Source organism: Taudactylus pleione, unplaced genomic scaffold (genome assembly GCF_031769625.1).
Source record: "Taudactylus pleione unplaced genomic scaffold, aTauple2 ptg000438l, whole genome shotgun sequence".
Classification (NCBI taxonomy): domain Eukaryota; kingdom Metazoa; phylum Chordata; class Amphibia; order Anura; family Myobatrachidae; genus Taudactylus; species Taudactylus pleione.
The window spans coordinates 814,724-831,450 of NW_028284840.1; the positions used below are offsets into that span (position 1 = coordinate 814,724).

At 47.2% G+C, this 16,727-nt stretch overlaps 1 protein-coding gene across 1 annotated transcript in view; it reads right to left on the bottom strand.

Moving 5' to 3' along the window:
* The window catches only part of IL7R (interleukin 7 receptor), an 83,300-nt gene that overhangs the window by 10,688 nt on the left and 55,885 nt on the right, over positions 1 to 16,727 (bottom strand). Inside the window, exon 5 of the mRNA XM_088447775.1 lies at positions 3,903 to 4,057. Within this exon, the coding sequence (XP_088303901.1) occupies positions 3,903 to 4,057 (155 nt within the window). The remainder of the gene's footprint in view (positions 1 to 3,902; positions 4,058 to 16,727) is intronic.

Consider the following 16,727-nt stretch of genomic DNA (forward strand, 5'->3'; position numbering starts at 1 on the left):
CGCATTATTTACACTAAAGAAAACAGACGTGGGTGATACTCTGCATGGTGCCTAGAGCATATCACAGAGGCATTGTACTAGTGTACAATATAGGCAAGGACTGATACACAGGCAAAACAAATCTATATTTACACCTGGTCCCTCTTGTGGTGTCCACAGTTACAATACAGGTTAGTCCATAAGACACTATGGGGTCGCTCAGCTTCTTCTTGGTCCCGGCTGCCTCACCCCCCTCATTGTGATGTTATGATGTCACATGTGCAGGTCGGGCTGGCCCAAGGCACATTACAGAGCCGGACCTAGGCATAGCCAGTATAGGAAAATGCCTAGGGGCATCTGGAAAATCCTAGGGTTAACTGGACACCTAAGCAGCACCAGCTCCAGATTTCAGAGGTCCCGGATGACAGTGGCTGTTCTACGATGGGATGTACAAGCTTTCCGGCGCTGTTGCCTGTCATGTTGCTGACTATAGAGCTACTGCAGCTTCCATAAGTGTGATGCTAGCGTGACCTACAGTAAGGTCACTTCAGCATCATTCACAGCAGTGAGTGCTCTGTAGATGAGATAAGCAGAGGGAAGACCGCAGAGGTAAGTAAATTATGAGTGCTTGTTAAAGAGATAGGCTGGGGACTGGATTGCTGGAGACACACAAGGGGTAGAGATTTGATGGCTGGAGACACAAGGGGGAGAGATTTGATGGCTGGAGACACACAAGGGGGAGATATTTGATGGCTGGAGACACACAAGGGGGAGAGATTTGATGACTGGAGATACACAATGGGGAGAGATTTGATGGCTGGAGACACACAAGGGGGAGAGATTTGATGGCTGGAGACACACAAGGGGGAGATATTTGATGGCTGGAGATACAAGGGGGAGATATTTGATGACTGGAGACACACAAGGGGGAGAGATTTGATGGCTGGAGACACACAAGGGGGAGAGATTTGATGGCTGGAGACACACAAGGTGGAGAGATTTGATGGCTGGAGTCACACAAGGGGGAGAGATTTGATGGCTGGAGACACACAAGGGGGAGAGATTTGATGGCTGGACACACACAAGGGGGAGAGATTTGATGGCTGGAGACACACAAGAGGGAGATATTTGATGGCTGGAGACACACAAGGGGGTGAGATTTGATGACGAGACACACAAGGGGGAGAGATTTGATGACTACAGACACACAAGGGGGAGAGATTTGATGGCTGGAGACACACAAGGGGGAGAGATTTGATGGCTGGAGACACACAAGGGGGAGAGATTATATGGCTGGAGACACACAAGGGGGAGAGATTTGATGGCTGGAGATACACAAGGGGGAGAGATTTGATGGCTGGAGACACACAAGGGGGAGAGATTTGATGGCTGGACACACAAGGGGGAGAGATTTGATGGCTGGAGGCACACAAGGGGGAGAGATTTGATGGCTGGAGTCACACAAGGGGGAAAGATTTGATGGCTGGAGACACAAGGGGGAGAGATTTGATGGCTGGAGACACACAAGAGGGAGATATTTGATGACTGGAGACACACAAGGGGGAGATATTTGATGGCTGGAGACACACAAGGGGGAGAGATTTGATGACTACAGACACACAAGGGGGAGATATATGATGGCTGGAGACACACAAGGGGGAGAGATTTGATGACTGGAGGCACACAAGGGGGAGATATTTGATGGCTGGAGACACACAAGGGGGAGAGATTTGGTGACTGGAGACACAAGGAGAGATATATGATGGCTGGAGATACACAAGAGGGAGAGATTTGATGGCTGGAGACACACAAGGGGGAGATATTTGATGACGAGATACACAAGGGGGAGAGATTTGATGGCTGGAGGCACACAAGTTGGAGATATTTGATGACTGGAGACACACAAGGGGGAGAGATTTGATGGCTGCAGGCACACAAGGGGGAGATATTTGATGACTGGAGACACACAAGGGGCAGAGATTTGATGGCTGCAGACACAAGGGGGAGAGATATGATGGCTGCAGACACACAAGGGGGAGAGATATGATGGTTGGAGACACACATGGGGGAGAGATTTGATGGGTGGAGGCACTGACATCCTCGGCTCCACCAGTCACCCACTGTCATGAGGCCATGCCCATTTGGTGAGTCTAAGCCGCCTTGTCAGGTCCCACTTTGGGAGTTGGGGGGCACCAGCCAAAATCTTGCCTAGGGCATCAAATTGGTCAGGGCCGGCTCTGGTGCATTAAATTATATTGGCTTTGTACCTTCTACCTTCTCCAATACGTCGACTTCAACTTCTTCCCTCCGTAAACTCAGGGCTGACCGACTTGCCCAGACGTGGTGTGTGCCTGATAGCAACCCCGGGCCAAGTGGTTCCTTCTTTGGAGCAACCAGCATAGTGACACTGAGTCAGTTGGTGGTTACAAGCTGTGAGGGGGATGTATCACATCTACTAAAGGGTGGACAAGTGGAGGTTTTGCCCACATAACAACCAATCAGCTTCTAACTGTCATCTATCTACCTCAGTCTTTGAGATGATAGTTAGAGCGCCCTGATTCAGAGTTATGCGCTAATGCAAACACATTTGCAAACTTTGCCACTTAGCATATGCTAAAATATGCTAATGCATCAGCTGATGGAATTTGTATTGAGACGCCCACCGGAGCCCTCGCAGCTGCGTACACAAGCGCAGCATTGGATGCGGAACCGGAAGTAAGTCTATGGTCACTCAGAATTGCCGCCGTAACTGAGACACTGGAGCTTTGTTTTCTGCGTGCGCGAACACAGACGCTGGCCAGTACACGCCTGGAAAATGACCCAGATGCACCCGCGTTTTGGCTCCCCTTAACCACCCACAAAACGGTCTCTTCCTGTCCATCGACTGCATGTAAATCCTCCCAGCGAGTGCGATCGCAATTCATTCCCTACGTATCACGCATGTGCAGTCTATTAATAATCGCTCAATTGCGTGAAAATCTGCATAGCGTTCAACTCTGAATCAGGCCAGAAGCTGATTGGTTGTTTTGGGAAACTCCTCCACTTTATCTCTCTCCAAGGCTTGATATATCTCGCCTGGAGTGTACTTATTAAACTGTGGGCAGGGCGGTTGGCGCCATAGTGGTCCGAGTGAGGGGGACGTCGGTTTTGAGTTTCTGGTCACCAGAATATTCCACTCCAACTCTCTGCTTTCATATTACATTAAGGTGACTGGGCCAATTATACATGCAGAAACAGTCATCAATCATTAGTGATGTATATGGTTGCTCGGAACACTGTTTTTCCCTACACCCAACCCATGCACCCAATGGTAACTGTCCAATTATCTTCCTGAAATGCTCATTTTATGGACGGAGAGAATTGGCTGCACACCATCCACTATTTTATGCCTATATCGCTGTATTCATATCCAATCATAATCTAAATTGTATGAACCACTCTTGGATTCATCTCCAGCAGAGCACTGCTTTAAGGCCCCCATACATCAGAGATTGATTGCAGCAATCGTGCAAATTTGCAATCGATTGTGTATAAAAATCTTTCCCTTTTCATTCGATTACAGATTGCAGAATTGCCACAATCGATTGAAAAGGGAAACATTTTTATACACAATCGATTGCAAATTGCACGATTGCTGCAATCAATCTCTGATGTATGGGGGCCTTTACACTGGGGGCTGGCTGGCAGGGAAGTGATTCTGGGTTTCAGACAGGTCAGAACAATTGTGTTGCAGGTTTTTAGATAATTGATTAAGGTGAATAGCTTAATCAATTAGCTGAGGTGAGGTCTGGGCAGGTAATTGAAAGACATTGTTAGGTGTGTGTGTGTGAGTATGTGGGGTGGGGGTGGCGGGGGGGGAGGGGGACCAAATTGGCCAGGGCTGGCCAAGATTAATCAGTTATACATGTGAACATATTACTCACCGGCCATTCCTCTCTTTCACTACGGAGAACAATTTCATGAACCAACTTATCCTTTAGATATTCATTGCCAATATAAAATGTTTCAATATCAAACACATATTCCTCTGATTGATTATTATAATTGATCAATAGATTTAGCGGAGGATCAGGAAGGACTGTTTGCAAAATGAGAAAAAAAAAACCCACATCAATTGATTATTATACAAACATATGGAAATGTTTAAATACTTTAATTGTTCTCAATGAAATTATAACAACCAAAAATGCAAACGTCCGATACCTGAGTCAACTAAACAATCAAATATACCAGAGGTTCCCAAACATGGTCCTCAATGCTCCCCAACAGTTGAGGTTTTAGAGATATCCGTGGCTGAGCCGTCTCCGTCGTGCGCATGCGCGAGACCCGGACAGCGACGGCCAAACTGTTGCTCCGGGTCTCGTACCAAAGGGGGCGTGCTGTCGATGTTGAGTGACAGCACGCCCCCTTTGGTGGGCGTGCCGGGTGTGTGGCTGCCCAGATGGAGGCGTTCCCATGGGAACGCCTACCATCTGGGGCCGGCCCCACTGAAATCACAAGTGATGTCAGTGGGAGTGCTTTCGGCTCTGTTTGAGCCGAAAGCACTCTTGGGCTTGCGGCCACGAGACCCTACCACAAGGGTCTTGTCGCAAGACCATCGCGACCATCATCATGGCCGCGCGCTATAGCTGTGGGTGGTCACCCACAGCTATGCGAGCGGCCAGGAGGCCGTTCTGCAAAACCAGAGGGCAGGCCCTGATTCAGAGCGAGCGCTCTGTCAGAGCGTCCGGCTCTGAATCAGGCCCACAGGTGGTTAAATCAAATTGACTGAGGTACTAATTAAGTCACCTGTTGTCAAGCACAGATATCCGTAAAACCTGGGCTGTTAGGTTGCCTTCAGGACAACATTTGGGAACCTCTGAAATATACCATTTACGAGGGTTGTCCAAAAAGTAATGCCTAAATGCTCATAACTCTGAAATAATATGCAACATTTATTTGTAGTTTAAGATGAAATAAAGAGCTGTCATTGAATTTCTGGAAAAAGAAGGCTGCAGTGCTACAGAAATCCACAGAAGACTGAAAAAAGTGTATGGTGAGCGTACAATTGACTATAGCAATGTCAGAAGCTGGATGAAGCGTTTTCAATTGGGAGAATCATCTGTGTACGACAAACCTCGTGGTGGCACACAATCAACTGCAGTGACAGCAGAGAACCGACACAAAGTCGATGCCATAATTCAGAAAGACCGTAGTGTGACCATCAGAGATATCAGTGATGAACTTGAATGTAGCCATGGCACTGTAGAACCACTAATCAATGATTTGGGATATTGTAAAGTGTGTGCTAAATGGGTTCCAATTCCAAAGCAATTAACCAGGGATCATAAGGTGGAAGTGTGCAATGACCTTTTGACCAACTTTGAAGCCAACCCTGAGACGTTTTTGGAAAGTGTCATTACAGGAGATGCCAGACCTCACACTTCGATGGCAACATCTGCAGCCATTGCCAAAATGGGTTGGGCAATAATGTCACATCTGTTTGGCCCTCTCAAGTACTGTCTCCGTGGTCAACATTTTGAAGACATAGAGGTTGTTAAAAACGCCATACGTTCCTGGGTCAAACACCAACCACTGGAATTGTTCCAAAGTGGCTTCACAGACTGGGTTGAGAGGTGGAGAATATGTTTGAGGGCAGATGGTGAAATTTCACCAAGACTTCAAAGTATTTTACTGCAATTTTCAAGTCTGTATCTATAATAAAATTTGAGTTGTGAGCATTTAGGCATTACTTTTTGAACAACCCTCGTATATACAGAAGAGCCTAATATAAGACATCTTATTACAAACTGGTAATTTAGGTCAAATACTTGGAAAGGTAAAATACTGTAAATAAAGAAAAAGGGAACAAATTTTATACCCCTTTTACACCAGAGCTAAAACCGGGTTATTGCAAGGTTAACCCGGGTAGCTTCTTGGTGTAAAAGGGGTCAGGGTGGATTCCTGGGTCGAGTGACCCGGCAATCCAACCCAGGTAACTTGCAGGATTTAACATGGGAATGACCCATAAAACCCTTCAGTGTTATCGGCGCGATCCGGGTCACGATGAACTGGAGCGCGCCGCATGCCGGTCAATTGGCCGGCTTCAGTGGCCGCTTGGAGATGACATCATCTCCAAGCGTCCACTTCCACGCCGGAAGAGCCGGGCCACTGCAGACCCGGTCCGGTGTGAGTGGCGCCGACTTGGGAATATCCTGGGTCGGCGTCGGCTAAATTCCAGTTTGTAATCCTGTACCAACCTCCGGGTCAGGCCCAGAATTAAAGTTTGTTTTCCAACTGTGATGCTGCATCTTCCCCCCACCATTAATTAGCTTGTTGAACAAACTGCTCAAACATTCCCTCCCACTGTACCAGCTGACCTAGCCTCTCCTGCAAAAGGGACTCATTTTAAAGCCTGTCACTCTAGCCTGCATTTTAAGCATGTCATCTGAAGCATGGAGTTAGAACCGGAGTTTGAACTGGATTTGGACTATTGACTACATTCTAACCACAATTTAAACAATTTCATGAACACACAGGAATGCTGCCCCTCCACCTTCATTTACACTCCCCTGAGGCTGGGTCCGGGTGCTGTCTCATGCTGCAGCCAAATCGAACTCCGCAAACTGCTGGATGTGACAAACCCACACACTCGTGTGAAGTATACGCTGTGGCTTTTTTGCAGATCACTCTATCATTTTTTTCATTTCAGATTAAGTTTAGCATGGTTTTAACTTAAAATGTGGTCACCATTTATTATTTTTATTTATTCTCCACCTGGACGTTATACTTCCGCTAATTGCACACCCTGCCAGATGTAACCTACGCAGTGCGCCCCAGACGGCTGCCTCTGATGGTTCATTCTTGGCAGGATGAACAAACACGTGGATCTATTCATTCCGTGCATTTCATATTTCAAATGTTTCAGTCACCCGTAACTCATGCCAGAACTGCAGCACTGTGCTGTATTTGCTATTCCCTGTTTTGTAAAATGTACTTCCACCTTACTGTAAAATATACTGGTGTGCTATACATCCACTGTATGCTATACTGGTGTGCTATACATCCACTGTATGATATACTGGTGTGCTATACCTCCACTGTATGATATACTGGTGTGCTATACCTCCACTGTATGCTATACTGGTGTGCTATACCTCCAATGTATGCTGTACTGGTGTGCTATACCTCCACTGTATGCTATACTGGTGTGCTATACCTCCACTGTATGTTATACTGGTGTGCTATACCTCCACTGTATGCTATACTGGTGTGCTATACATCCACTGTATGATATACTGGTGTGCTATACCTCCACTGTATGATATACTGGTGTGCTATACCTCCACTGTATGCTGTACTGGTGTGCTATACCTCCACTGTATGATATACTGGTGTGCTATACCTCCACTGTATGTTATACTGGTGTGCTATACCTCCACTGTATGCTATACTGGTGTGCTATACATCCACTGTATGATATACTGGTGTGCTATACCTCCACTGTATGATATACTGGTGTGCTATACCTCCACTGTATGCTATACTGGTGTGCTATACCTCCACTGTATGCTATACTGGTGTGCTATACATCCACTGTATGATATACTGGTGTGCTATACCTCCACTGTATGATATACTGGTGTGCTATACATCCACTGTATGATATACTGGTGTGCTATACATCCACTGTATGATATACTGGTGTGCAATACCTCCACTGTATGCTATACTGGTGTGCTATACATCCACTGTATGATATACTGGTGTGCTATACCTCCACTGTATGATATACTGGTGTGCTATACCTCCACTGTATGATATACTGGTGTGCTATACCCAGGCTTGCCTACCCTCCCGATTTGGTCGGGAGCCTCCCGAATATCGGGTGCCGCTCCCGTTCCCCCGGAAAGGCAGGCAAGCCTCCCGGCTGCCGCCTACCCCCCCCAGACTAATAGTAAAAACCCCCGCTGGCGGGGGGCCGGATGACGCGATTCGCGCTGAATCGCGTCATCGTGGCTCCGCCCCCTGCTTCACAATGCCTTTTTTTCCGGCATTGTGAAGAGGGGGCGGGGCCACGATGACGCGATCGTGCGGTCACGCCCACGGCCCCGCCCCAAAACGGCATCGTAGCCCGGCCACCCCCCCCACACAATGCAGGCATTCAGCTCCCTCCCGGAAGGTGGGAGCTGAATGTCGGCAAGTATGGCTATACCTCCATGGTATGCTATACTGGTGTGCTATACATCCACAGCATGATATACTGGTGCGCTATACATCCACTGAAGTGCATCCTCCATGGGCAGGATGTACTTCATGTGGATCTATTCACACAGGGTATATCATACTGCCACACATGTGTCAGTTGTCCCATCAGTACCAGATTAAGGTCCAAACGGGCCTGGAGCTGAAATTTATAAAGGGCCTATTGTGTACTTCTGCAGGAGGCATGACCAGCATGATGGGGGTGTGACAGTGCTGTGGGGGTTTGGTGCACGCACACACACATAAAAAATAAACAGATAAAGTATGTAACCACTAAACTGGCTAAAATTTTTCCCAAAATATCCCCAAAATTGTTGATTTTTTTTTTATTATCAAATTATTTAAATAACAGCTATTTAAACCTGATTTAATATTTTTTTTTAACAAAAAGACAAAATCAAGTTTAAATGGCTATTATTGTATAATGCGATATTTAATAAAAAAAAAATAGTTTTAAGTTTAAAAAAAAAAACTTTACTGTATTAGAGACGAAGTGTGGACCAGGTGGGACGGAGCAAGAGGGGCGGGGATGGGGGTTGGCGGGGTGGAGTTGTGGCAAAGTGGGTGGGGCACAGCAGGACACTGTAGAGGGCGGAATGGGGGCAGGGATAAATGCTGTACATAGACACAATACACATACACCCATAGTATGACCGTGTATACATTATACATATATACATACCCAGTGTGTGTGTATAACATATATATGAATCGTTATATATGACCGATAGACCTCAACCTGGTGGATGAAATCTTGACGCCGAAAGGCCGGCAGATGAAGATTCCCAACTGAGGTGAGTAACTACCCTAAACCTCCCCTTTCCCCCACTAACCCTAACCTTCCATTAGGGGTGCCTAACCCTAACCTCCCCCCAGAGGTGCCTAACCCTAACCTCCCCCCAGAAGGAGCAGAAGGGAAAAAAAAAAAAATTAGCTTGGCTCGAGGGATGACTTTCAATAGATCACAGCGAGGGAGCTGCTCTGCTACGCACGAAACCCTGGCCCAGAATCAGAGAGTAACTATGACTCTCTTAAGGTAGCCAAATGCCTCGTCAGAATATTTGCTACTACCACCAAGATCTGCAACCTAACCCCCCTCCCCGCACTCTGAACCTAACCCTCCCGGGGGGGGGGCGTGCCTGAACATAACCTCCCCCCGGTGGTGCCTGACCCTAACTCCCCCTTCCCCTAGCCTAACCCTAACTGTCCCAGGGGGGTGCCTAACCCTAAGTCCCCCTGGGAGTCCCTAATTCTAACCCTCCCCTCCTGCGTCTATGAGCTCCCAATGCCCAGCTTACCTACATTTGGTATGCCGGGCGTCGGGATTTCGGCGTGGGGCTAATGCAGGGGTGTCTCAAGAGAGGAGGGGACCCGATGTGGCTAGCCGGCCACCGCAGAGTCCGTAGACTCTGGGCACTAAAGTGTGCCCAGAGTCTACTGCGCATGCACAGAACGCCGGAAAAATGGCTGCGGCGGCCATTTTCCGGTGTCCTGTGCAGTGCTGACACCCGACTTGGGACCATGGATGGGTGAGTTTTAGATAATATGGGTGCAGGGTGTGGCCTCTCTGGACCCTGGGGCCCGTGTGCACCGCACACCCTGCACCCATTATAGATACGTCCCTGGGCTAATGATAGGCATCGGTATTTAGACGCCTATCATTAGTCCCATGCCAGGCTTTCACTGTCGGGAAGCTGGCGGTCGGTATTTCGACCGTCGGCTTCCTGACTACATCCCACAAACACTGCTCAATCACTGTGGCCAGCAGTGAGTAGGGGCAGAGCGGAGCTGTGGCAGCTGGGTTGCTAGGCTGCTTGGCCACTGTGGCCTGCAATGATTGGGATAAATTGGGGGTGGAGCTGCGGGGGCAGAGGGGCTGGCACGTGGTTAAAAAAAATATTTTCAAACTTTTAATAATTAAAAAGAAATAAAACATTCCTTTTAAATGGAGAATAATCTTTAATAATTGAAAATTGTGCTTACCTGGTGGTCACTTCTATGTTCCATCTTGTCTCTTCTGATCAGCAGCCAGCAGCTATTGGATGAGGGGGCAGAGGAACACATGGATAAAGGGGGCAGATGCACAAATGGGAAGAGGCACATAGGGGAAAAGGGAACAGGGGTATACATAGAGAGGGGACAGAGTGACATATATGAAGGAGGGGGGGCAGAAGCAAAAATATGGGGATGGGTCAAACGCACAGGTATGGGGAAGGGGCAGTAAAAGATGAAAAAGGGTTAAAGCACATATAAGGAGGGGCAAAGGCAAAAATATGGTAGTCTGAGTGAGGCACAGATATGGGAAGCAGCAGTGGCACATATATGGAGAAGGGGCAAAGAAAACATGGTAAAGAGCACAACAACATAGGAGAGGGCAGAAGCACATATATGGGGAGGGGGAAGAGGTCGGAATGGGCGATGGGACAGGAGAGAAGGGCTGGGCCACCTCTGGGTATGGCAGCGCTGTCTTACACACATTGCCATCTTCTGTGTGCAGTGCAAGCACACACTATGCCCGGCCAGTGGGAGCAGGAGAGGAGAGCTGGGGGCGGAGCATCTGTAGTGGAGCCTTTTCCGGTGGGAGACCTGAGAGGAGCGACATGCAGGAGACAGGGGGGCCAACACTCCCTGCTTCTCATTATCTGGCAGCAGGTATCAATGATCACTGTGGGGGAGGGGGGTCACGACCTGCGGGAGGGGGAGGGGCTTGTGCTTGGGGGCGGAGTTTCAGACGGTCACCGGCAAGCTGCTGCTGTAACAGGAATTGTTTTATCCTGTCTATGTATCAGTCCACTACAGCAGTGAGGTGATGATGGGCCTGTTTTAATGGGCGGCCTGGAGCTGAAGCTCCACCCGCCCCATTGTTAATCCGGCCCTGTGTCCCATATATGCCCTGGGTCCTTGTATGGTTCATCACCCACAGTGCAACCTTCGTAGTGCGCCCACCATGGCTGCCTCACCTGGTACACTCATGGATGGGATGAAAAATACATGGACCTGACTATTATGTTGGGACCCTACTCCTAGCATCAGGATTTTGCAACCACCCATTTTGTGTCATCTCTTCTAGGCGTAACCTATTCCTCCCAGGGTAATCCTACGTAGTGCGCCCAAGACGGCTGCCTCATGTGGTACCTTTGTGGGTGGAATATATAACCCATGGAAGTTATTTCCCAAAATGTCTGAACCAACCCTGCTATAAGCTTATTGTGCTCTCTAGGTTTTGGTTGATTTTAATTATCTCGGTGTGGTTTTCTATTTTTTTTTGCAACACCAAATCGTTGTACAATGTACCATGTTTTCTGATGTCTGTAAAGCGACTTTGAGTCCTATGGGAGAAAAGCGCTATATAAATAAAATTATTATTATTATTATTATTACTATAAAAGCGGTATTAGAGGATTAGGGATAACGTGGGAAAGGACGTGGTTCTAGGGACAACAAAATACTGTTATTATTCAAGAGGTGTCTAGTTTCAAGCTATGAAATCACAGATTATACATGCATGGGTATAGATTCTTTATACATTGTTCCTTTATTAGGAAAGTATTAATTGATATCAGAAAAGTAAACTTGTTTGTCTAAGCTAAAAATGGGGTAAATTTCTCTGCAGAGATTGAAGCGTTGGTTAGCAACAGGCTAGTGCACAGGTTCTCAAACGGTCCTCAGGACCCCAAACAGTGCATGTTTTTCAGGTCTCCTCACAGAATCACAAGTGAAATAATTAGCTCCACCTGTGTATCTTTTAAAATATGTCAGTGAGTAATGAACACACCTGTGCACCTGCTGGGTGTCCTGGAAAACGTGACCTGTGTGGGGTCCTGAGGACCGAATTTGAGAACCACTGGGTAGTGAGATTGTTGTTTTACTAGCATTTAGGACCTAGGGCAGTGATTCCCAACCTCGGTCCTCAAGGCACACTAACAGTCCTGGTTTTAGTGATATCCATGATTGTGCACAGATGGTTTAATCAAAATAACTGAGGCACTAATTAAGTCACCTGTGCTCAAGTATGGTTATCCTTAAAACCTGGACTGTTAGTGTGCCTTGAGGACCGTGGTTGGGAACCCCTGACCTATGGTCTGATTCAGCAGCAGATGCAATGGCAATGTTTACACAATTCGAACAATCTTTTGCCATCATGCCTACGTACAAGCTGCACTGCCCACGCAGCGATCGCAGAGAGGAACACATTGCAAAGTGAGTAACAGGTTGTCAGAGTTGGAGGGTGGTAGTTGGGGTGGTGGTCCAAAAAACCCAGACGTGTCTATCCATGTGAACAACATTTCATGGGTATGCATAAATTATCCATAGCGATTGCATTTGCAGAATGAGAGCTCTCGGCGTGTGGGGAGGGCTGTCGTGTTTGAGACAGGTCAGACCTGCTGTACATGCTGCGTGACAGCGTGATGTGCGTCGATGGTGCCGATGTTTACGCAGAAGTGTGATATTGGACGGATATGAGAAGGCGGCAGTGGGCATCTTTAGGTCGGCTGTGCTTTGACATAAGCATATTTCAGCAACTGTGAACCGTAAGAGACTGCAGTTGCGATTGCATTTGCTTCCGCTGCTGAGCCCCTAATTATTATGTCCTCTTGGAGCTTGCAGGGCTCTAGAGTCCTTTCAATTGCTGCAGCCACTGCAAGAAGATGGACTTAGTGGAAAGACTGCACGGATAAGTGAGCCAGTACAGCTAAGTCATTTAAATATTATTTGCACATAATGGGGGAAGAACTATTCACATAATAGGAATGGGTGGATTTCTATTATTATAATATTAACTGGGGGCACTCCTGTGTGGTTCAATATTAAATGGGAATTTGAATTCAGTGTGGATTGAAGGAACTACTATGTGGCATAAAGTGAATTGTAGGCCCTAGAGTGTGGCATAATGTTAACTGGGGGCACTACTGTGTGGCATAAAATTATATGGGGACACTACTGTTGACATAATGTGAATTAAGGGCACTACTGTTGATATCATGTGATTTGGAAACTGCGGCATATTGTTAAATGTAGGTACTACTGTGTGGCATAATGTGAATTGGGGACACTTCTGTTGACATGTGAATTGGGGACACTACTGTATGGCATAATGTAATTTGAGAGCACTACTGATGGCATAATGTGATCTGAATACACTACTGTGTATCATAATGGGAATTGGGGGCACTTCTGTGTGGCATAATGTGAACTTAATTGACTACAATGTGGTATAATGTAAATGTACACACTAATGTGTGGCATAATGTGAATTGAGGGTACTACTGTGTGGCATAATGTGACTTGAAGGCACTACTGTGTGGCATCATGAGAATTGGGGCACTTCTGTGTGGAATAATGTGAATTGAGCTCACTATTGTGTGGCATAATGTTAATTGGGGACACTACTGTGTGGCATAATGTGAATTGAGGGCACTACTGTGTGACATAAAGTGAATTGAGGACACTACTGTGTGGCATAAAGTGAATTGATGGCACTACTGTTGGCATAATGTGAGTTTGGACACTACTGCATAGCATAATGTGAATTGATGGCACTACTCTGTAGCATAATGTGAATGGGGCACTACTGTGTGGCATAATGTGAACTGGGAGACTACAGTGTGGCATAATGTGAATTGAGGAACACTACTGTGTGACATAATGTGAATTGGGGCACTACTCTGTAGCATAATGTGAACAGGGGTATTACTGTGTGGCATAATGTGAACTGGGGGATTACTTTGTGGCATAATGTGAATTTGGGGACTACTGTGTGGAATAATGTGAATTATGGAGACTACTGTGTGGCATAATGTGATCTTATGGGCACTACTGTGTGGCATAATGTGAATTGGGGGCACTACTGTGTGGCATAATGAGAATTGGGGGCACTACAGTGTGACATAATGAGAATTGGGGGCACTACAGTGTGACATAATGAGAATTGTGGGCACTACTGTGTGGCTCAATGGGAATTGGGGGCACTACTGTATGGCATAATGTGATTTGATGGCACTACTGTGTGGAATAATGTGAATTGAGGGCACTACTGTGTAGCATAAAGTGAATTGATGGCATTACTGTTGGCATAATGTAAATTGAAGGCACTACTGTGTGGCATAATGTGAATTGGGGCACTACTGTGAGGCATAAGGTGAATTGATGGCACTATTCTGTTGCATAATTTTACCAGGGACATTACTGTCTGGCATAATGTGAACTGGGGAATAAATGTGTGGCATAATCTGATTTGGGGCAACAGTGTGTGGCATTATGTTAATTGGGGGCACTATTGTGTGGCATTCAATTAATTGGGAGACTTCAGTGTGGCATAATGTGGCTTGATGACACTGCTGTGTAGCATAATATGAACTGGGGCACTACTGTGTTGTATAATATGAATTGGGGACACTACTGTTTGACATACAAACACACACTAGTATCTAAATGGACCTGGTCTTCCAGTGGTGCCCTATGGATGGAATAATTATAGTCAGTGGAAGGTGGATGTAAAATTGATGGTGGTGGCATATTTTGCCATCACCAAGGAACTGTGGAGATCTCAAAAGGATCACTTTGCTGCCCATCAATCATCTGTTAACCAGAGCATCCAAAGTATGGGTTTCTGTGCCAGCCTTGGATTGAAATTCTGGAGATCCAACTCTAAGGTATAGTTTGGTTTTGATGAAGCGGGATGTAGTTATGAGACCAGTGGCCACTATGCCGCTGGTCTCAATACCGACATGGGAATCCCAACAAGGGACTTAAGATAGACGTCAAAATACAGATGTCTATCTTAATCCCGACGCCGGAATGCTGAAGGACGCCAGGCCGAACGAGATAAGTCCGGGGCGCCCTTAACGTTAACCGGGGGGGTGTAGATTGTGGGGGGAGGATAGGGTTGGCACCCCTATGGGGGAAGGTTAGGCACCACTGGGGGGGTTAGGGTTAGGCACTAAGGGGGAGGGGTTAGGCTTAGGCACGAAGGGGGGAGACTTAGGTTTAGGCTCTAACGGGGAGGGTTAGGGTGCTAGATGGGGAGGGTTAATGTTAGGCTACATGAAGGGAGGGTTAGGGGGAGGGGAGAAGGGGGAGAGTAAGTATACTAACCCGACCCCTGTCGGGATAACAACCATCGGGGTACCGCCTTCGGTATTCTGACAGGAGGCATCCCGAAAGCCGCCATTACATACCGATTACAATGAACCATTAGGGAGCAGAATACCCCTTGCTTGCCACCCAATGCGGTAATGCGAGCCTAGGGCCTGATTCAGAGCCTCTCGTAAGCGGCCGCTCGTTCGTTCCGAGCGATGTTTGCACAACTGCGCATGCGTACGGATCGTAATACGCATGCGCGAACCAGTCAGTGCAGCCGAAAATCGTTTGTTCGCTAAATAGCGAATGCCTGCTATTTTGAGTGACATGAGGAGGCGTATGTGGGTGGTAACAGGGGAAGGTGCTTGAAAACGGGGAGTGGAGATCCGAACGCAGGCGTGCTTAAAGGTCAAAACGGGCGTTTTATGGGTGTGCATAATTAATACAGCAGCGTCATTGACCACGTCACTGGGTTATTTTATAGTCAGAACTGCTCGCATGATTGCGGTAGGAAAAACCAACCACAAGAATAGCGAGCAGTTCATACGCTGGTCGATGTATTCGATTAATCTAATAAATAGCGGACATGACGTAGGATGCGAGCGGCCAGGGGGCGTAGTTTCCCAAAAAAATTACCGCAAGTTTTGTTCGCTCGTTCAGACATAGAGGCGTGAACAGACCGCAAAAAGCGAATGGTTCATTTGAATAGCCACCCCTTTTTTCTGAACGAGCGAGCGCAAATAGTGTCCGGCTCTGAATCAGGCCCCTAGTCACATGCACGAATATGTTTAATTACAGGTCAATCAGCTGATTGACCTGTCCTTGAAACAACCTTAGGTGTGATGACACTCTTCAATACTACTAAATAGTATTCCTCTGTTTCCACAAATGTTTTACTTTTCTATATGTAGACGATCGTGAGGTTGGTGGGGCAGCTTTTCTAGCCTGTAGTCACCAGTAATTGCCTTTCTCCATAATATAAACCCTGCCTTTCCTCTGGTTGTGACTTGTGAAGTATGTAAGAATGTAATGCAGATGAAGCAAATCAGTATCAAGTTAGGTACCCGAATTACTTGATGTAGGCAGGGCCTCAACTAGGGGGCACCTGCCGCCAGTGTCCTCCAGCCCGGCACCGCGGGGGAGCTTCAAGCCGGATGCCCGCTGAGATTTTATTACCAGGGGGCGCCAGACTCCTTCCCTGCAGCGCCGCTTCCGGCTCTCTGAATGCCAGCTTCCGTCTCTCCCCACGGTAACTATGAGAGAGACGTCATGATGTCTCTCCCGTAATTCCGAGGAGCAGCCGGGGGACCGGATTGCGGTGGACGTTAAGGTAAATATTGTGTTTTGTTTTGTGTAAGCGGCACTACAGGGTTATTACTATGGGGGCATTACCATATGGGCACTACTACATGGGCACTACTACA